At 41.1% G+C, this 22,534-nt stretch overlaps 1 protein-coding gene across 4 annotated transcripts; it reads right to left on the reverse strand.

Annotated features, from left to right (window-relative positions):
* Positions 1-3,144: 3,144 nt before the first annotated feature.
* CEP20 (centrosomal protein 20) lies at positions 3,145-22,009 on the reverse strand. 4 transcript variants are annotated; one of them, XM_072835899.1, is made up of 5 exons: positions 21,912-22,009; positions 17,374-17,571; positions 14,360-14,444; positions 9,795-9,892; positions 3,145-4,896 (listed from the first exon to the last, which is right to left on the reverse strand). In XM_072835899.1, the coding sequence occupies exons 1-5, from the start codon at positions 21,937-21,939 to the stop codon at positions 4,820-4,822; spliced, it is 486 nt and encodes a 161-aa protein (XP_072692000.1). In that variant the 5' UTR covers positions 21,940-22,009; the 3' UTR covers positions 3,145-4,819. The 4 variants fall into 4 exon arrangements, with proteins under 4 accessions (XP_072692000.1, XP_072691999.1, XP_072692002.1 ...); XM_072835898.1 differs by having other exon boundaries at positions 9,795-9,931; XM_072835901.1 differs by lacking the exon at positions 9,795-9,892.
* Between the last annotated feature and the right edge of the window lie 525 nt (positions 22,010-22,534).

Below are 22,534 nucleotides of genomic sequence, written 5' to 3' on the forward strand. Positions count from 1 at the left end.
CAAAGGCAGATGCTTAACCAGAGCCAGCCTTATAAGCAATTATTAATAAATGGAGGCTTTATAACGAACACTGAATTTTCCTGCCTTCTCTCTCCTCTTCCTTAGAACAACCCTATGAAATAGGTACTTAAAAAATATTTTTTTCCCATTCTGTGGTTGACAAAGCAGGTTGGTGAATTAAGGAGCAAGCCAAGGTAGCATAGCTCGCTAGTGCTGGAGCAGGAATTCCAACCCCACATGTCTGCTGGAGTCTGTGTTGAGTAGATGGGAGGTTTACATGTCTGAGATTTACACGTGGTCTGCGAGGCACCAGACCTGAAGCCCCAGGACAGTCAGGGAACGGAGCCTGTGTCTTCTCAAGGAGGAGCACAGATGGACAGAATTTTTGCTTCAACCACCTTCCTGAGTTGTCAAACATGATGATGCACGGGAAGGCCTTATATAAAGTATTCCATACCTTTCTGGTACATTCTACAAGTGCTCGGAGACTGTATGTGGACATAACAGTCATTCATTAAACATCTGTGCAGTGCAGAAGCTCAGTTGTTCGTCTTCAAAAGTGCATTGTTACACTGATGAAGTCAAATGTCTGTTTTATTTCTGATGGCTCAAAAAGCCGGTTATTCTAAGATCTAGGGGGAAAAAATACTTTTAAAAAGTGTTACTTCAAGAACTGTCCAGTAAGTTTCCTTGGCTTGTCTTTTCAGTGAGGTGCTGTGTAATGGGAGTTTCCATGAACTCATGAAACAGGATGGCAGAGGGTTAATTTCTCTCTTGGAGTCTTCTCCTCTTTGTCAAATAGCTTTGTGTTTGCTATCGGCTTCAAAAAGCTCCAAAATATGATTCCCTCCAGTTTTTAATAATATCAAAGATTGGGCCCAAGCATGGTTTACTTCTGCCTGTGTTTCACAATCTCATTATTTAAAGAGGTGTATTATCACCACTCAAGTCTTCCAGCTCAAGATTTGCGCAGGACTGTGCCTTCTTGTGAATGAAGGGACATCATTCCTGGCCACAGGCCCGGCTTGGCTCCATCTCTCTTGCACAAAGTCACTCCTGTTTCACGCATGAGAGCTCCACACTTCTCCAGGTCAAGCTGGTATGGCATAGTGACCTGCAATGCTCTTTCCTGCATCAATTTCCAACTCTGGTGTTGGTTAACTCCAGATTCCCTACCCTCCATTGGGAAGGACTCTAAAATTCTCTAGTTTTACAGTGTCTTACAAAATTAAACATATTCTTAACATATGAACCAGCAGATCATACTCAAGATTTTACCCAAATGAGTTGAAAGCTTTCATCCATGCCAAAGCCTGCACTTGGGATGTTTAAAGCAGCTTTACCCAGAGTTGTCAAAACCTGGGAGCAACCAAGCTGCTATTCAGGAGGCAAGTGGACAATCTGTGGGAAACTGAGGTGATGGAGTATCATTTGGTGCTAAAAACGAACGAGCTCTCAAGCCGTGAAAAGACCCAGAGGAATCTTAGGTGCATATTACTAAGTGAAAGACGACAGTCTGAAAAGACCACATCCTGTAGGATTCCAACTATGTGTCATTCTGGGAAAGGTAAAACCATGAAGACAGTGAAGACGTCTGTGGTTGCCAGAGGCTGAGGGGCTAGAGGGATGGACAGGCCGATCAGAAGGTTTTTAGGGCAGTGAAAATACTCTGTGCGGTACTACAGTGGTGGATACGTGTCATTATATATTTGTTCAAACACACAGTGAACAGCACCGGAAATGAACCCTGATGTAAACTATGGACTTTGGGTGTTCGTGATGTGTCCGTGTAGGTCCACTGATTGGAACAAATGTGCCACTCCCATTGGGGGTCCTGCTGTGAGTGTGTGGGGGGAGGGATAGGAGGTATACAGAAATTCTCTGTACCTTATACTCAACTTCGCAGTGAACCTAAGGTTGCTTTCAAAAATAGTCTATTTTTCGGGGGTGCCTGGGTGGCTCAGTTGGATAAATATCTGACCCAAGGGTCCTGGGTCCTGGACCCAGGGTGTTCCTCCCCACATTGAAGGAGTTTGCTTCTCCTGATTCTCCTGCTTCTCCTTCTGCCCCTCCCTTGCTTGCTCTAATAAATAAATGTATTTTTTAAAAGGTCTTTTTTTTTGAAAAAAGTAGTTTTACGTTTTGTTACAAACAAACAAACAAAAGACCATGCAATCCTTGCAGAATGGTTGTTAACAAAACTCAAATACCAAGTGGCCAGGAAGCATTGTCCCAAATGCCTTTAAAGGCATATTCTCACAATGTTAATCCTTCAAGTACACTTGGCTTTAGGTTAAAAGAACACATCAAATGTTATATAATCACACAGGCATGTGAGTCGTATACAATTGCGTTCTTGCACATAATTATAAAGCTATCAGTTTACTCTGTGCAAACATATATGCTAAGCTAAATTTATCATCTTCTAACGTCACCTCTGCTCCTGCTTGGTTTTCAGACTGCCCAAGTTTTATATTTCCACTTTCCCTAAGTCCCTCTTCAGTTCCAATTCTCATCCTGTTTTTCTGTAAATCCAAGTCTTCTCCTAAAACTTCTCCGTATTTCTGGATGACAACTTCTCCCGACAACCCCAGGAAAACCACCAGCATGATGTACTGATTTAGTTTATGAGAATAGTTTGATGTGTCATTTATATTTGTCTTGTCTTTCTCTTAGTTTTTTTTTTTAATGTCTCAGCCAACGTAACTTTTTCAATGACTGGCTTATAAATTAATTGACGCCATTCAAAAATCCTGAGTATAAAAATTTCTAGAGCAGACTTTTCAACCTAAGGTCCTTTATGGAAATCATAAAAATCTGTTTTGAAAATAGGTGGTTTTCTCTTTTCCAAATATAAAAACATACTACTAAATATGTTTTGAGCCCCTAAATGCCCCCCCCTAGATTACTTTTCCCCCAGAGACTGATACCATCAGCCTCCTGGATGAAGAGTAACCACTGCAGGGTGACGTGGCTGATACTGAGTGCACACCCACCAGGAAAAGTTCCCCTCCCTCCACCTCTCTACACCCTCCAACAACGAGGCCACTAGAGATCCTGAAGGAAGGTCTGGGGAGCCACCTGTCCTGGTGTTCACCTCCTGATGACAGAAGAGTCATAGGTATAACACTCACTGCACAAAGGTGAGTTGCTTGTTTTTTTTATTAAATAATACATTCAAAGTATAAAAGTTGCCTAGGTACAAACGAGTTACAGAGTAATGCATACAAGCACTATGGACTACATGTGACAATTCTGTTTAGCTTCTATTGTGATGATTTTATATCAGTGATCAGCATTATAAACTCCAGCATTTTTTAAAAATCTAATCCTGCATGGTTCTAATTCCTGAGGTAAACTTAGCATCCACTGCCAACATCCTTGGATGAAAACCAAGTCCTCTGAGAATTCAGATATTTATATTCCCACATATAATACAATGGAATTCATAATTGTTATCAGATACTACAGATTTAATTTAAAAAAAGGAAATGAGCCCTTATAGTACACTTCTACATCTATATATGTAATTCTAGGTCATCAATTGGGCCTCTCAAAAATCCTCTGACTTGTAAAGTATGGCTTAAGGGGATTTCTTTAATAATTTTCTTCATTCAAGTAAAAATTCCTGGTTAATCTGTAAGGACCAACCAACACCAAACATAAACTCAAAAGTTTCAATAATTTCCAAAGACAGCACAGAATCAACACCCTGAAGGGAATGCCAATTTTGCTATTGACAGCCCTTCTCACCTGTCCTGTGGAAAACATTCAAGTTCCGTCTGAATATACTTTATGACTTTTGCCAATCAAGGGCTATTATAATAGCTGTTGTTAGGGACATTAGTCTGTAGACTCCACGTTATAAAAATGTTGTAGTAAATATCAAATAGCATTTTAAAGATAGCACAGCAAGAACTCTTACCATTTTTCTATCTCAAGAATAAAAAATTGACATGTCATGAGATTTAGAGTCCAGATAGGTAGGGACTAGCTCTTTCATAGCTCATCTTGTAATTGCACAGCTGAGGGCCACATGGAGGCTAAACAAAGCTATCCTTTAAAAGGTGCTTTCTGGTATTTCTCCTAAAGCCTGTCTCTTCATGCTTATTCCACATTCTTTGTATAATAAAATAAACTCTTTGTTTTACTTACAGCAAAATTAAAAGAATTATTTCCCCCTCTACCTTTTAATTAAATCTTCCAGTAGGAGCCAAAATGGTCTAAGGAAAGAAAAAGTACATTGTTACCTAGTTTAGAAGTTCAAATTTAGATGGTAATTCAGATATTCAAACCAAATTATAAATGGTTATCTGAAAAATCACTAATCGTAAACAACAAAAAAAATCAAACTACATAGGAATTCATTTTTTCTGGCTTTAATGTTCTTTCAAATGCTTTTTAAAAACATAAATGAATTTTTCTACAAATCCATATAATTCCAGCCTGAAGGAAATGTAATCAATGTAATCTTGTTAAAGGGCAGAGCATATGGCTATAAAGACCTGAATCTTGTTTTTTTGGAGAATATACAGGGTACTAAAAAGTCCTTCCAGTTCTCACAAATTTAAAAACCTTTAAAATTCTTTCTAAAGAAACAATGCATTTTCTTTCGAGTCAAATCCAACAAGCTAGATGACAGAGTTAGCTTTTACTCACAAATGTAGTGGGCTAAATGTTTTGCAGAAACCCGATTTTCTACAAATATTAGTGATATATTTTGGTAATGTTGGGAGAATAAATACATTACTTAATACACACAATTTTTTTTCTTTTAATACATACAATTTTAAGACAAAAGATGACCCGAATGGAAAGGTCATCTCTTCACTGCTTGAGAAACAAGAGGATCTTCCATATTAGTACTGTTCCCCTTCTCTTTTTGTAAGTGGTCATCTGAAATGAACAGAAATAAATGTCAGTACTTATTCCAAGTCAAAGTAGGCAGTGTGCAGACATATCTACATATATTTTCAGATGTTACATATTTAATATTGTATGAGTTCTTTAGGTGGTTTAGGACAATGAAATCAACTCACCATTTTTAAAACATTACTGAAGAAATCAGAAACGTTTAGTACTAAAGACTCACTCTCAAGTGTTTTCTCTTTAAGATTTTATTTATGTATTTAAGAAAGAGCAAGAAAGTGAGGGTACAAAGGGAGAGGGAGAAGCAGACTCTCTGCTGAGTGGGGAGCCCTACACAGGGCTCAATCCCAGGACCCTGGGAGCAGATTGAGCCACCCGAGCGCCCCTCTAAAATGTTTTTAAAGGAATAGAGAGCACCTTGGAGTAAACCCAAGTGTAAGGAGCAGTTATAAACTTCTCTCACATGATACGTATGGAATGGAATCCATGAGAAAGGACAGAGTGTTCAATTAGCATTTTGAGGGATGCCAAAGTTCTTCAACTAAAAAGAAAGGAGGAAAAAAAAAAACAAAAAAACTCTATCTTCAAATAGAAATGCCTCTAGCAGCACCATCTTGTGGCAAAACAAAACAAACTAGCAGAGTTTACATTTTCCTAACCCAAATCAGAAAAGTATCCAAGAAACTATAGAAAATGTTCTTCAAGCAAAGACACAATAAAGGTCCCTGAGAGTTTGGAAAAGCCCAGAGCCCCTGTGACCACCCCCTGTGCTCTGACAATAGAAGAGGCCCTAGTCACTTTTGCTGAATTTCTTTTGTCATAGGGAGCAAGGGGTAGAGGGCAGAAGTACCCTGAATTAAAAGAACCTGAAGAGATTTACTAGCCAAATCCAACAAAAATGCAAGGCAAAGCTAAATTCTGAGAAATTGTGGAAACCTGAAAATATTCCGAAGACACTTTTACAATGGAAAAACCCATTTTTTATGATTTTGATGACAGGAGAAAAAGAACACAAATTTAGACAGTTGTTAGAAACATCCAGCTTTAGCACCAAAAACATACTGGATTTTCTAATTCTTTTTTTTTTTATTTATTTTTTATTGGTGTTCAATTTACCAACATACAGAATAACTCCCAGTGCCCGTCACCCATTCACTCCCACCCCCCGCCCTCCTCCCCTTCTACCACCCCTAGTTCGTTTCCCAGAGTTAGCAGTTTTTACGTTCTGTCTCCCTTTCTGATATTTCCCACACATTAGGATTTTCTAATTCTAAAGACAATCTGCTTCTACATCCTGCCTGGCCGGGCCACAGCAGCTGATCGCCCTCATAAAGAATGGAGACTGTAGGTCTGGGTCACAGAGGACTATCCCCCTCAGTTTTAGGCAGCTTTGTTGGACAGAACAAAATTAACAATACCCTGAGACCATAATAACCATTTTAAGTTTTCTAGAAAAGCAGTATTAAGAAGTATGTTATTCATGGGCTTCATAGAAGTGTATTAAAGTTGCGCTGATAATGATTTTCTCTTTTACGAGATACCTGATCTTTTAATTATTGCAAGAACTACTTTGCCTCTAATATTTTAAGCTCTAACAGCAGCAGCACTAATCAACTGGTTACCATCCCAAAGGCATGTGTGCCTACATAAGCCCGGTTCATTTTTTTCAGCACTTCGATAAAAGAAGAGTTTTCCCGTTGGCATGCTTTAGACAGGTTCACAGAAAAGATTTCATTTTAGTGTTTTGTATTTCAGCTGGATGAGCTTCTGTAGAAATCAGGTTATTGTAATCTGAATAATTATTTTAAGATCTTTGTAACCTTTCAATGTTGTCAAATAAAACGTGTTTCTATCAAACACTAAGCTAGAATTGAGAAAGTAAATGCTGAAGTGTGTTACTGGGACAAAATGCCATTTTTGGCTGGCAATTCTTCACAAATCATTGCACAAAGAGTTCATTGTTATCAAGAAAATTTCTGAAGGTCAAGAAAAATAATTACCAAAATCCCTATTCTTCTGTTAGTGCAGCAGTCCTCCTCACCTCTGAGCCTGGCATGGAGCTTTCCACCGAACACACACCCACAGTTCTACTAACCTGGATTCTCTGATGTCTCTGAAGGCCCCAGAGCAACTAATGCACTCTCCTCCCTCACCCTTTGTCTCCCTTTTTCTTCCCCTCTCTCCCCCCACACCAGCCCTCCCACCTCCTCAGTGTAAAGCTACCACTAGCTATTCTGTGACCCACATCTCAAAAGAATAGAACTGAGTTAAGAAATAAATACTGTTACTTGTAACTTTGTTATAAGTCATTAGCCATGAATGAGATTGATTATGTTTACAAGCCATGCAAGGACATGGATAGAGCTAGAGGGTATCATGCCAAGCAAAGTAAGTCAGGGAAAGACAAATACCAATGATGTCACTCACACATGGAATTTAAAAAACAAATGAACAAAGGAAGAAAAAAGACAAATAAAAAAAACACTGAACTCTAGAGAACACACAGACGGTTCCCAGAGAGGAGGTGGGGGGTGGATGGGGTAAATAGGTGATGGGGGTTAAGGAGGGCACTTCTGGTGATAAGCACGCCAGTGGGGTGCTGAATTACTATATTGTACACCTGAAAATAAACAAATAAAAATAAAGAGCTTACAAGCCAGGAAAGTGATTTCTCAAGATGTTATTTTTCCTTATAGAACTGAAAGAACCCAAGTCATGGGTTTGCCATGCTAGCAAGTGTTCACATGTACAATATCCCCTGGTGGCAATTAAATAGAGATGCTGGTATTATCATTTATTCTTGGTGGGCATGTAAATTGGTAAAGCCTTTTTGGAGGGGAATGAGACAGTATCTACTACGTTTTTGTTTTTTTTTTTAAAGATTTTAATTTATTTATTCATGAGAGACACACGCAGAGGAAGAAGCAGGCTCCATGCAGGGAGCCCGACGTGGGACTCGATCCTGGGTCTCCAGGATCACAACCTGGGCCGAAGGCGGCGCTAAACCGCTGAGCCACCTGGGCTGCCCTCTACTACATTTTTTAATGGGCACAGGCTTTGAACCACCAATTGTACTTCTAGGGTGTCCACACCAGAGAAATACTTGTGTGGACGAAGAAGTAACTCTACACTGCAATATGGTAAAAGCGAACAATTAAGAATATAAAAGTACATCAGTAGAGGATGATTAGCAATACTATGCCATAATATACCAAGTTAAGAATGAGGTCAAAGAAGCTCTACACACTTCGACAAGACAAGTGAAAACAAAGTGAATGGCAGGAGAACACAGAGAGCAGCAATATGTATAAATCTACATGCGCCAAAATGAGTCTGGAAGGCGATCCCACCCTCCCAGCTGCTGACAGGGACCTTCCACGGGAGGGACAGAGACTGGGGAGTTAGGGACAGACAGGAGGGAAGAGAGTCAAGGGAATTCTACACTGTATGATGTGAATGTTTAGAGACTGACTCATGCACTTGTGTGTTTTGTTTTGCTTTTTAAGTACTCGTCAAATAGTAGGCACCAAGCCCTGAAAAGGGAACTAGGAAAACTTCTTTACATTCTTTAATGGGAAAAGTGTATAGGAATAGCACTTGGAGGTGCTGATTTGGTTAAAAATGATCAGCTGCAAGCTTCAGAGGAGTTACAACCTCTCAGTCCTGGTTTTCTCAACTGCTGGGTAAGGAGGCAGGAATGATTTCTTTTTCAATGCTCCATCAGCTCAGCATTCTAAGATACAGAAATGAACAGCTCCTAGTGAAATCAGAAATAACCTCCAAAGGTGGTCACCTTGCTTCACAAATACTTCAATATCAGATCTTAGGAGACACAGCAAATATTTAACGTGATCAGTACTGCTCACAGCAGTTTATGAAAACTAACAGAGGTGGGACGCCTGGGGGGCTCAGTGGCTGAGCATCTGCCTTCAGCTCAGGGTCCTGGGATCAAGTCCCATGTCGGGCTCCCTGGGGAGAGTCTGCTTCTCCCTTTGCCTGTGTCTCTGCCTCTTTCTGTGTGTCTCTCATGAATAAATAAATAAAATCTTTAAAGAAAAAAAACTACGAGAGGCAATTTGTATTCTAGATGTTTCCTGTAAGTTTATTTCAACGTTCTTTAAGATTTAGATTTGCTCTGCTAATCTGATGCCCGAGCCCCAGCTCTGACTGTCCTTCTGAGAAAGAGATTAAATCTACCAAGGTTGGGAAGGAGCTATAAACCATTCAGTTCAGATGATCAAACTGAGATCCTATTGCTGATGTGATCAAAACAAATGAAAGCTCATTAAAGAGTAAACATTCTGAAAACAACAGGGGCTATGCTCCTAGGAATTTAGTTGTAGGTAACTGTCAGTCTTTCACAAACAGTACCCTAAGAATGCAAAGGATATAGACACCTGTGACTTCTCTATCTGTACTCAGTAATCTTGCCTTTCTTCAGTCTTGAAGGGGGAAAAGTGATGACTTGATAAAAGGCTATTTCTTCAGTATGCTAATGATCTAAGCTGCTCCAAAAGAGTACAAATCTCTGTGAAAATCAGGTTTTTCCATATTTTAGCATAGAAAGAGTGCCTAAGAATTTTGTCCACTCTCCCATCCCAAGATTCTCCTTCCAAAAAGCATTTTGTTTCTTGAAGAATAAGTAACACAGACTCAAACTTTATTAGATGGAAGTAGAATTAAACTATAACTCAAAAGCTCAGGAAAAACTATTCCTGAGAGAAAGATATTTAAGAACAAAACAATACTTGCGGCACCTGGCTGGCTCAGTGAGTGAAGCGTGTGACTCCTGATCTTGGGGTTGTGGGGTCCAAGCCCCATGTTGGGTATGTGCATTACTTAAAAATCTTAAAAGATTTTTTTTTAAACAAAAGAAGAACAAATGCTTGCTGACAGCTAAATGATGAATCTCAGGAAATTCATACCCCTTTGCTTTCTTCTGCTAGGCTGTCCACCAAGATTTGGGTTTGGAGGCTGAAGTGAAGACCCTCTCAGGAATGGATTTTGGAGGTCATCCTTCGTTCTGTGTAAAAAATGAGCTAAAATTCCATATAAAAGAGGTCTGTAGCAGGAAGAAAACCAAAATCAATTAAAATTGCAGATACAGGAAAAGCTTAAAACCTCTATTCTTTAAGGCTTCCTCTGCCACCAAAATGGCCACGTAATTTTCAAAACTTAAAAGAAAGAAGATGCACGGTTACTATCCAAATCGCAAACTCTTTGAGCTTTTTAAAATATAAGAGTACCATTTAAGTTGAAAGACAATTTAAAAACCCAGAGAACCCATGTTAACTATGTAAACATCACCCAAACTGAAACACAGTGTCATCAATACACAGGAATTCTGCTTTTCGACTTTCAAAGTCCAGTGGAAGATTTTCCAGTGCCTAGCACTATCTGATAGATACACAACAAGTATTCAGTAAACACTAAGTAGAGGAATAGATCCTTGCCTAAAGATCACATATGGGCAAAGCCAGACTGTCTAGGTTAAAATCCTGGATTCAGCACTTGACCTCAGCAAGATTCTTCATGTCCCCAGCCTTCTCCATGTTTCTTCCTCTATAAATGAGAATAAGCGTAGCCCTTACCTTCAAGGGTTGCTGTGGACCAAATGAGCCAATAAATATCAAGTGTTTAGAACTGTGCCTGGCACATATTAAATGGTATTATGAATGTTAGCTATTCAGCAGTTGGGTTAGAATTGATATTTAACAAGCTATTTTTTGGGAGGCAGGGCCCATTAAAAAAGCTACTTTTACATTTTACAAAATACTCTAACCTCTCTCCATTTTATCTTCACTTTGTGGATAAATGAGAATACCACAGCTCAGGGAAGATTTAGAGATTCCTTAGTAAGTAAACAAACTTTCTACTTGAACCCCAAGTCCTATATTCTTCTCACGACAATATGCTGCTGGTGATTTCTATTAGTCCCCCTGCAGAAAGGGAAGCTACCTGCTGACAATGAAGACAGGTACTACAGAAATGTTTTCGTTTCTAATCTCATCACTGAAGATACAATTTCACGGATTTTTTTTTTTTTTGAGATATTTATTAGTTGACGTGATAGATTAAAGTAGGACATGCCTTTCTCTTCACACAGTGGAACCTAACTGCCCTCCCCTGGAGTGTGGGCTCAAGTCACTTCTATGAACCAAATAAGGTATTCAGTGACAGTGCTGTGCAGCTTCCAAGACTAGGTCATAAAGCACTGTGCACTGTGGTCTCCTCCATGCCTTCTCTCTGGGGAAGTCTGTGCCATGTCATGAGGACGCTCAAGCTGTCCCAGGGAAAGGTACACGTGGAAGGAATGGTCTCGTGGGAGCAAGCCACACAGAAGGGGATCCTGCAGCCCTAGCCAGGCCTTCAGACCAGGGCCTCCCTGGCTACATTGTAACTGGAATCTCCAGAGAAATGCTGAGCATCAGAAGCGCCCTGAGATTCCTGACCTACTACAGATAATAAATGATTGTTTCAAGCTACCAAATTCTGGGGCACTCAGTTAGGCAGCAATAACTGCTTGCATGCCAACTTCTCCAGATCATGAGGAAAGCAGGAAAGTAGGTTTCTCTATTTAAGATGCCCAACTCTTATGAAAGGAATATATCTTACATTGTAACTCTCATAACCAGGAATGTAAGATCTGTCTTTTCATTTAATTTTAAACCCATGTTTCCCAATGAGCTAACAGGTTCAAGAAGATTTTTAAGTTTCAACAATTTTGTTCTTAAATTAACATCAATGAAGTTTTAACATTAAAAATTTTTAAGACTCAGATACTTTTTAATGTTATTAGAAAATACATAGCTTACATGTTTAATCCATGAATTCATGGATATTAAGATTTTTTTTTAAATAAAAGTTCAGGGATCCCTGGGTGGCACAGCGGTTTGGCACCTGCCTTTGGCCCAGGGTGCGATCCTGGAGACCCGGGATCGAATCCCACGTCGGGCTCCCGGTGCATGGAGCCTGCTTTTCCCTCTGCCTGTGTCTCTGCCCCCCCCCCTCTCTCTCTCTGTGTGTGACCATGATAAATAAATAAAAATAAAAATTTTTTAAAAATAAATAAAATAAAATAAAAGTTAAAAAAAGATTTTTTTTAAGTTCGGCTTTATAATTACCTTATTTGCAATGCTGAAACACAAAAACTCTGAAAACTAGTTTTCTTCATAAATTTGGCACAAACTGTTGGTAGCATGGCTGGACCTAACCAGGGCTATTATATATTTTTATTGTACTCTGTGAAAATTCTTAAGCTTCCCTGAAAAACTATCAGTATATTTATGGAGTCACTGTATGTTCACACTGGCACATACACCTAGTATTTGGTATACTTGCCATATTACCTTTTTTCTCCCAGCTTTACTGAGGTATAACTGAGAAATAAAATTATAAGGTTTTTAAAGTGTACCACACGATGATCTGATATACATATACACACACACTGTAAAGGAATTCCTCTCATTGACTTAACATACCCATCACCTCACCCATTTACTTTTGTGTGTGCTACTTTCATGGATGAAAAAACATTTAAGTTCTACTCTCTTAGCAAATTTCAACTATACAATCCATGTTACTTTCCAAAATCTGAAAAGTTTACAATGGAGGGGTTTTGTTTTGTTTTGAATGTAGACTCCACACCCAGCATGGAGCCCAGTGGGGGCTTTGTACTCAAGACCTGAACTGAGATTAAGAGTCAGACGCTTAGCCGACTGAACCACTCAGGCAGTCCTATAGCAGAAATGTTTTAAACAGAGCAGTAACTGCCTTTCAGAAAGCAAACTGTTGGCAGTATGAAGGTAAGTTGGAAAGAAAGTGCCTAGAGACAGACAAAGCAGACAGATGGCTTCTAAACAGTGCAGGGCAGTGGGAAGGGACAGGGAACACTGTGAAGCAGAAGTGACGGAACCCACAAGGTGACTGGTAGAGAGAGGGGAAAGAGCCACAGATGGAAGTAGACTCCGAGTTTAAGACCCTAATGGCTAGATAAGGAACACACAAGGTGGGTTTAAGGAGGTGAAAATAACACATTTAGATTTTGGACACACGGAGTTTGAGATGCCAGCAGAAATGTGGGCCCACACTTCAGGGTGTCTTTTGGGTTTAAAGACACTGGGCAGCCTGGGTGGCTCAGCAGTTTAGCACCGCCTTCAGCTCAGGGCGTGATCCTGAAGACCTGGGATCGAGTCCCACATCTGGCTCCCTGTATGGAGCCTGCTTCTCCCTCTGCCTGTGTCTCTGCCACTCTCTCTCTCTCATGAATAAATCTCAAAAAAAGAAAAAAAAAATAGAGTCACCAACATAGAGGCATCATTAAAGACTCAGGCATACTTGGAAAAGTGGGCAAGGGGAGAAGGAGGACAAAACCTGGAGACTGCTCACGATCTAAGGGAACCCTAAACGAGCCAAAGAAGAAACTGAGAACACTATTAGGGAAGGGAAAACCTAGACAGTAAAGGGTCAAAAAAGACAAGTGACAAAAAGTATCTTAAGAGGCAACAGTCACTATTACAAAATGCTACAGAAACTCAAGCAAAATTGAGTTTCTTAAACTGGAAATACAGATGTATACCCACCTTGGTGCCAGGGACTTAGGACAAAGCACAGGATAAAGGGGGCATATGATTCTGGATTATTAACGGTATAAAGATTTGCGGGAGATTTCAATCTAATTGGTATGTCATTTATAGCATTTGTAAGGTAAAACAGATAATTATACCATGAAGCAGAAAGAAAAAATTCAAGAAATTTTCAGAAAGAGAAAACATAAGACTTCAAAGAAAATTCTTGCCAGGAAAGGGCTGTTTTGAGCTATGTCCCCTGGCCTCCTAGGTACAATTGTATTTGTGTGTGTGTGTGTGTGTGTGCCATTCAAGGATCCTCTGGAAAAAGTTTGAGCGACCTTGAGGGAGGAAAAGAACTAAGAAACTACCTGAAAGTAGTCACCCTTCTTTTCAAGAGCACAGTTTCAGTATAAATGGTGAGGGAAGAATTTTTGATATGCACAGAAGGCAAAAGAGGGGAGAGAAACAAAATGAAAGCAGATGGCTGGTTATCACTAAGTTCAGTGGTAAAAACGATTTGACCGGTATTTTTTTAGATCTGAGTATATTCCTAGGTTGAAATGGAGGAAATAATCAGAAGAGTTGAAATAATCAGAAGAGTTTGACGTGAGAAAAAAAACAACTGATAGAGCAAAGCCTGAGAAGACAAAAAAGGATGCATCAAGAAGCCAAGAAGAGTGACCCTTACTTAGCAAGACAGAGGTTCGGTCCTCTGGAACTATGGGAATTCTAGCTCAAGAGCAGATGCCTTGTCTTATTTGGATTTGGTGCAGTGTTAGACACACACTCGAACCAAATAAATTCCTGCTCAATTAAAATGAAATAAAGCCACTAATACATGATTAGGACTACAAAATAGTAATAACTAAAAACTTATTTTTACGTTTTTATTTAAAAAAATTTTATTTAAAAAAGCTTACATTGTATCATCCTTTGATTCTTCAAATGCATTTAGTTCACGGATAAGAAATGGTCTGTCCAATGGAACTACAGGTTGACCAGATTCTGGAATAAAAATTGTATAAGTCTTTATTCTTCTAAAAAGCACATATGATTTTGATAAGAACCACTTACCAGGTATACAGACTTTTCAGATTTTGGGAGGGTGATAATGGCACATTCCAAGGCACATCTATGTGATTTTATGATTTTCAAAGTATCATTTTGTTATACATATAACTATTTTTTTAAAAGATTTTATTTATTTATTCATGAGAGATACAGAGAGAGAGGCAGAGACACAGGCAGAGGGAGAAGCAGGCTCCATGCAGGGAGCCTGATGTGGGACTTGATCCCGAGTCCCCAGGACCATGCCCTGGGCTGAAGATGGCGCTAAACCACTGAGCCACCAGGGCTGCCCGTTATATATATAACTTAACAGGATTTAACATAAATTCATTTTTTAAATCCCCCAATTTTTTGTTGGGAACATACTGCTTCTGCATAATGGACTTCAGAAGGCCTTTTTTTTTTTTTTTTTGAGAAGCCCACAAGTTAAATACAGGACAGGAACAATATTTATTTGGTAGCAATAATTCTAAAAGTAAAATTAACCCAAATATGAAGTGCTGGCAGGGATACAAGGCAACTGGATACTCTCATACTTTGCTTTGCTAGTAGCAGAGCAAAATGGTACAGCCACTTTGGAAAACAGCTGAGCCGTTTCTTATAAAGGTGAGCATGTTCTTAATCACAAACAACTGCAATCCCACTCTTACCTCCTTACTCAAGAGAAATGAAAGCTTACCTTCACACAAAAACCTGTGTGTGAAATTTAGGGCAGCTGATTGATAATTGCCAAAAACTATAAACAACTGACCATCAACTGATAATAGATAAATCGGCACAGCCATACAAAGGAATGCTATTCAGGGGGAAAAAACCAACACAGCTAAATCTCAAATGCATTATGCTAAGTGAAAGGAAGCGGACTCAAAAGGCTACAACCTGAATGGGCTCATTTACAGGACATTCTGGAAAAGGCAAATATTAGGAACAGAAAACAACAGATCAGTGGTTGCTAGGGGTTGGTAGCTGAAGAAGTTAACTACAACAGGGCAGAGAGAATGTTTTGAGGTGATAAAAATATCTATATTGTGATTTTAACTGAGGTGGTAGTTACACAACTGTATGCATTTGGTAAAATCCATAGAACTGTATACTAAAAAAGGTATAATGCATTATTAATTACACCTCAGTTTTTTAAAAAAGCCAAGACACCTAACATGAAACTTGACTATTGTGACTACTTTTTATTCTAGGGAAGCCCAGGTCCAAGACCTAATTCATTATATTTTCATAATGTTCTTCTTTTCTGAGTATTAATAGTATTATACACCCATCTCTAACTAAGGAAAGTGGGGGCTAATACGAAGATTCTTAGACCTCTAAAAATCACCGGTTTTGGGCAGCCTGGGTGGCTCAGTGGTTTAGCACTGCCTTCAGCCCAGGTTGTGATCCTGGAGTCCCCGTGATGGAGTCCCACGTCGGGCTCCCTGCATGGAGCCTGCTTCTCCCTCTGCCTGTGTCTCTGCCTCTCTCTCTCTCTCTCTCTCTGCATCTCTCATGAATAAATAAATAAATAAATAAAATCTTTAAAAAAAAAATCACCAGTCTTTACTCAGTTAAGGTATCATGCTTAACATTAAATAAAAGATCTAGAATATTAATTAAAAAATCTATTAAATGGAAAAGTTCCAACATCACAAAGAATTTATTCTCTCTTCCAAAATCGAATTCATGGTTTCTTTTCATTGATGAGGCAAGAGATAGTCTTAAAACACAGATTAATAAAAATTAAAGTCATCGTTCCAGTCCCGTGTCTCCCTCCAGTGCAGATGAAAATCTAACTTCACTACTATGCATTCCCTCCAGTTCTTTCTTTCTTCAGAAATAAAATAAGTGTATTTTAACCGAAATAAAATGAGAAATAGAATGAGATAAGTGTATTTTAACTTTTTTAACTCCCCAACATTTCTCTCCCTCCTATTGCTGTAGTGAGTTGGCGTTTACCTTCCTGATCCTTTTTAATTAGGTCCCACACTGAGTGCAGAGCCCAACTCGGGGCTCAAACCCACAGCCCTGAGATCAAAAGCTGAGCTGAGACCAAGAGTTGGATGCTCAACTGACTGAGCCAGACAGGCACCCCAGTTCACAACTGTTTTAAAATACCATGCTTTTACACACATTTCTATATATCCCTAACCTACAATATTAGCAATATTTTGAAGTTTTATCTCCAACCTTTCATATTTTTAATAAATAATATACACATCAAAACTGTGTGTATTCTTAATTTTAAAGTAGCCTCCATGCCCAGCATTGAACTCAGAACCATAAGATCAAGACCTGAGCTGAGATCAAGAGTTAGATGCTTAACCAACCGATCCCCCAAAACTGTGTATTTTTAAAGCATCTACATAGAAAAAGCTGGCAGCACACAAGATAAAGTGTAAATCACTTTTAATTTTCAGAATCAGGAATACAAATGATTTTTCAAAGTACACATGAGTTTAAGTGTTTAGGTATTTATTTTCCCTTACAAAACAATAAGCCCCATGAGAATGTATTCAAGTTATGGAAAGAGCTCAGGAGATTTTTATGTCCCAGCCACTTGAACAATACTGTATGGTAATGGAATTAGATTTTCAGCCTAGCGGCCTAGGTGGCTCAGTGGTTGAGCTGAGGGGGTCTGCCTTCGGCTCAGAGCGTGATTCCAGAGTCCCAGGATCGAGTCCGACATCGGGCTCCCTGCATGGATCCTGCTTCTCCCTCTGCCTGTGTCTCTGCCTCTCTCTGTGTGTCTCTCATGATTAAATAAAATCTTAAAAAAAAAAAAAAAAAAAAAAAAAGATTTTCAGCCTAAATATTTCCTGAGAATTGAGGAAAGGAAAAAGCAGATTTTTGTTTCAGGCAAGTAATAATGACCTCTTACCTGATATGAGGACAGATGCTGTATACTTATATTTGTTGAATTCAAGATATTCCCGAATTAGTTCATTAATTATAAGGTTTTCATGAGACAATGGTGGTCGGGGTTCACTTTCATCATCTAGGGCATTGAATACTTCAGCTCGGATCCTTGCTTTTAAATGCCCCAATACTCCCCTTTTCTCCAAGGTGTCCTTTAAAACTGTTAAATATAAAACATTAATGCAGAATAAATTTGGTCATTCTTAGGTATACTTTGAAGAAAAATGTTTAAAAGGTAAATGGCCTAATAGCCATTGTTTTGATCTAAACAATATGCTGAATGGAAGTTATCCAATTATATCCTGTTTGTAATAAAAAATAAAGTTCTCAAGTTGCAATGATTTGCTATTTCAATATATTTAATCAAATTCAAGTTTATTTTTCCAAAATCATCACTGTAGGAAGCTATGGTCTGGTATACATCTTCAGTGAGGAACAAAAAGGGAGCACAGAATGTACTTAGCTTACCGGGGCCTGAAATTTACACTGTCTCCTATATTTTCAGGAGCGTTAATCACTGCAGACAGGTTCTGTGTCACTAAAAACCTCTGGTCTAGAAAGATGATTAAAGACATCAAGTGCATCCCATAAGGAATTTGTTGTCTTTTGATAAAAACCTTTGATATCCAGAATCCTTGGGGGATGGCCTATTCTGAACAAAAAGGTTTTTCTTTGGGTTTTGTTTGCTTTTTAAAGACACTTATGAGTTAACTTCCAAAAAAAAAACCCAAAAAACAAAAAACAGTAGGATTTGGAAATTTTAAGCCTAAATGAAATCTAACACATGGCTATACCACTGCCATTTTAAGGAATCTGGGATCTATACGCTGAATGTAAACTAACCTCTTGATGAGCAAGGGTTATATTACAATATCAGCTGTGATAACGACATTTAACTATAAATACTGGTATGGACACTGGGGCAGAGAACTGAATTGGTATCATTCCTTGCAGTGGTCTAGGACCTTCTTTTTTCACACTGTCCCTAACGGCTAAATAACAAACCTAGACAATCAATATGTCTCATGCACAGTGATTAGAACATAGTAAAAGCTCAATAAATGCTACCTGGGAGCATAATACATTGCTGTATATTATTGGTGTAATAAACATATTTTACTACTGTACTGCACTCTGCCAAAGGCACCAAAATAAAGAAAAATTCATAAATAGGGCCCAAGGAGCTTATCCACATAGGCATAAACATAAAACCCCCATAAGCTTTAATACATAACAAAAACCTGGGCCATATGATTACAGAGACACTGTGTAGACTAAACTTTAACCTTTCTTGCCCCTTGTTTTTAAATCATCCCCTCAACCTTTTGGGCAGGTATGCAAGTACAGTTATCACCCAATCAGACATTGTAACAGGCCCATAAAAGGAAGGTCCAGCCTTATCATATTCTTGGGATCATAACCAAATGCGCTTCTTTAACTCCATCTTTGGAAATTAGATGGAAGAGATTTTCTTCCGCTGGCCAGGATCCTGTCCCAGTTACTCTGAATTTTTTTTTAAAGATTTATTTATTTATTTATTCATGATAGACATGGAGAGAAAGAGAGAGGCAGAGACACAGGCAGAGGGAGAAGCAGGCTCCATGCCGGGAGCCCAACACAGGACTCAATCCGGGGACTCCAGGATCACACCCTGGGCCAAACGCAGGCGCTAAACCGCTGAGCCACCCAGAGATCCCCCAATTACTCTGAATTTGCATGCAACATAACCTCAAACTCAGCAGAGAAATGAGAATTAATGAAGCTGGAATTAGGAAGCCTATCCTGTGTCATCACCAGCTTATGCCTCAGCTGCCCTCTGCAACATACGGAGTCCTACATCTCAGAGGCAGAACCAAGTGAGGTGGAAAATGTGAAAATGTTTAAAAAGGTAAAAGCCCAGGGGCACTCAGGTGGCTCAGTTGGTTAAGGACCAGACTCTTGATTTCAGCTCAGGTTATGATCTCAGGGTCCTGAGATGCAGCCTTGCATTGGGCTCTACAGTGCGGATGGAGCCTACTCAAGATTCTCTTTCTCCCTCTCCCTCTGCTCCTTCCCACTTGCCCCTCTTTAAGGAAAAAGAAAAAGGTAAAAGCCCATACAATGTAAAATGATTGAGTGGGAAATAAATTTTCAAGAAGTTTCTCTGGGGGCAGCCCCAGTGGTTCAGCGTTTTAGCGCCACCTTTGGCCGGGGGTATGATCCTGGGGATCCCGGATCGAGTCCCACATCAGGCTCCTGCATGGAGCCTGCTTCTCCCTTTGCCTGTGTCTCTGCCTCACTCTGTCTCTCATGAATAAATAAATAAATAAAATCTTAAAAAAAAACAAAGTTTCTCTGGAACACACAGCATATTCTGAAGTGGGAAATGCAGAAGAAAAAAACATAAAAGGATACATGTAGGGATATATCTGCATAGGACACTCCTAATCTCCTATTACATTTTCTTTTCAGGTTGCATACCAACTGAGTCTTAAACTTTCTCTAACTATGCTTAAAACTCTGTACCCTAGCAACAACTTCAGAAAGAGGTTCTTGGGATGCCTGGATGGCTCGGTGGTTGAGCTTTTTCTGCCTTTGGCTCAGATCCTGATCCCAGGGTTCTAGGATGGAGTTCTGCATCAGGCTGCCTGCAGGGAGCCTGCTTCTCCCTCTGCCTCCCTCTGTGTCTAATGAATAAATAAATGCAATCTTTAAAAAAAAAAAAAGAGGTTCTTAACCTGGCCTGATATCCCAAAGCATCTTTAAATCCTCTGATTTACAGTGAAGGTGACAAAACATGAGAGACACCTAACTCTGGGAAATGAACAAGGGGTGGTGGAAGGGGAGGTGGGCGTGGGGGTTTGGGGTGACTGGGTGATGGGCACTGAGTGGGGCACTTGGTGGGATGAGCACTGGGTGTTATGCTATATGTTGGCAAATTGAACACCAATAAAAAAGAAAAAAAAACAAAGAAAAAAAATCCTCTGATTTACACGTGTTATGGATTTCGTGCAGAGAGGGTGCTCGGATTCACTTAAAAGACTATTCCTTGTGGATAAAGGCATGCCTTTTTTTATGACCATTCATGAGCCCAATGCCCCAAATACACATTTGTATCAATGCTTACTGAACTCTACCCTCAAAAGAGATTCAACCCCTCCTCACTAGGTATTTAAGAATGACCTTTTTAGGGGCACCTGAGTGGCCCAGCGGTTGAGCATCTGCTGCCTTGGGCCCAGGGCGTGATCCTGGAGACCTGGGATTGAGTCCCCCATGGGGGCTCCTTGCAGGGAGCCTGCTTCTCCCTCAGACTGTGTCTCTGCCTCTTATGAATGAATAAATAAATAAAATCTTTTCTAAAAAAAATGACTCATTAAGAGCTCATTTAAGGTCCCTGAAAACCGGAACTAGTGTTCTTAATCGGGTAGCAGTATGACCCAGGGATGAAGACGTGGAGCTCCGGGAGGTGGGGAGAGCTGGGGGAGCAAACCCAGGTTCTCACGCACTGCCTCGCACTGCCTCTTTCTAGCTCGGTTACTTGGCGCGAGCTATTGCAACTCCCTGCACCTTCATTTCTCACGACCTACACAGGCCTAGGGTGTCACACAGACTCCACTGGGTAACACAGGGGAGCTGGGCAGGGCCTGACACGGAAGGCTCGGTCGCTTCTCGCCTCCGACTACTGTTCGCTGCTTGGACACCTCCGTTAAAACCAACGGTGCGGGGATCCCCGGGTGGCGCGGCGGTTTAGCGCCTGCCTTTGACCCAGGGCGCGATCCTGGAGTCCCGGGATCGAGTCCCACGTCGGGCTCCCGGCGTGGAGCCTGCTTCTCCCTCTGCCTGTGTCTCTGCCTCTCTCTGTGTGTCTCTATCATAAGTAAACAAATAAACCTTAAAAAAAAAAAAGTTTAAAAACCAACGGTGCGCAAACACCATCCCGCTCGATGACTCGCACCTTTGCGGAACTCTTGCTTGGGGGGGGGGGGGCGGGGGGGAGGACAAAAAACAAAAACCACAGGAGCGTGGCCAGGGCAGGCCTTCCCGACGGGGACCGGGACCCAACCCGCAGGGTGCGGCAAGGCTTCGGTGAGACAGGTAAGCTAATGGTTCGGGGTCGCGCCGAGGCCGGATCACGGAGGGGGACGAAATCCTCAGCCCCCGAAGAAAGGGGCAGCCCAGAGCCTCGGCCCGACAGGGCTCCGACAAAAGCGCCGGAGGCCCACCGAGCAGGACTGCAGACCTCTCGGGAACCTGCGGGTCGCGCAGCATCTCCTCGGCTCGACGGCGCACCTGGGACCCGCCCAGCTGGTCCCGAGCAACCGCTTCTCTCCCCCAGGACCCCTCCCCCCGCCCCCGGCGCAGCGGCCGCCACGCCAGCCGGACGCCTTGCGGGCCCTGACGCCGCGCAGCGACCCCCGGAAAGGCTAACTCTGTGTTCCGCGCGCTCTCCTTCCAGCCCATCCTCTTCACGGGAGGAAGACCAGGCGCGGTTCACCCTGCACACCGCCCACTCGAACTCACCAGCCTTCAGCTCCGCGACAGTCGCCATCTTTCAACCGGCAGTCACGGGCGCGCGTCGGCTGTGCGCACGCGCAGCGCCGGTCTACAGCCAATAGGCGCGCCCCTCTCGCGCTGCTCAGTCCCGCCCCTTTCAGTTTTCGCCCTCCCGGATTGGGTGGGTGGTGACGGTCCGGAGGGATCCTACCAATCAGCGAGCTCTCTAGGTGCTGAGGGAGGAGGTGGGAGGAGCCGGCCCCGAGACCAGTTAGAGACCTCACCTGCAGATGCTGCCGGCTCTTTAGTGCTGCACTGTGGTTGATCAGTCCTTCCGTGCTCTGCCCACTGCTCATCGCTGCAGGCTCAGGGACTGATTGTCAATGGTTACCAAGTATTAAGCCTGTGTTTCTCAAACTTGAACGTGCCTCAGAATCACCTGGAAGATTTGTTAAAACATCACGGGGCCCCACCGCTGGGGTTTTTGATGTAGTCAAGCCAGGGTGAGATCTGAGAACTGCATTCCATTCCGTTCCATTCTATTCTATTCTATTCTATTCTATTCATTATTTTATTTTAGAGAGACACAGTGAGAGAGAGAGAGAGAGAGAGAGGCAGAGACATAGGCAGAGGGAGAAGCAGGCTCCCTG

This window comes from Canis lupus, chromosome 8, assembly GCF_048164855.1.
Source record: "Canis lupus baileyi chromosome 8, mCanLup2.hap1, whole genome shotgun sequence".
Lineage (NCBI taxonomy): Eukaryota > Metazoa > Chordata > Mammalia > Carnivora > Canidae > Canis > Canis lupus.

Coding starts and splice junctions, on each gene's coding strand:
- CEP20 (XM_072835898.1), bottom strand. CDS start 21,939: ATGGCGACTGTCGCGGAGCTGAAGGCTG. Junction 17,572..21,911: donor TGTCGCGGAGCTGAAGGCTG/GTGAGTTCGAGT, acceptor TATATTTAACAG/TTTTAAAGGACACCTTGGAG. Junction 4,897..9,794: donor TAGCAGAAGAAAGCAAAGGG/GTATGAATTTCC, acceptor TGTTCATTTCAG/ATGACCACTTACAAAAAGAG.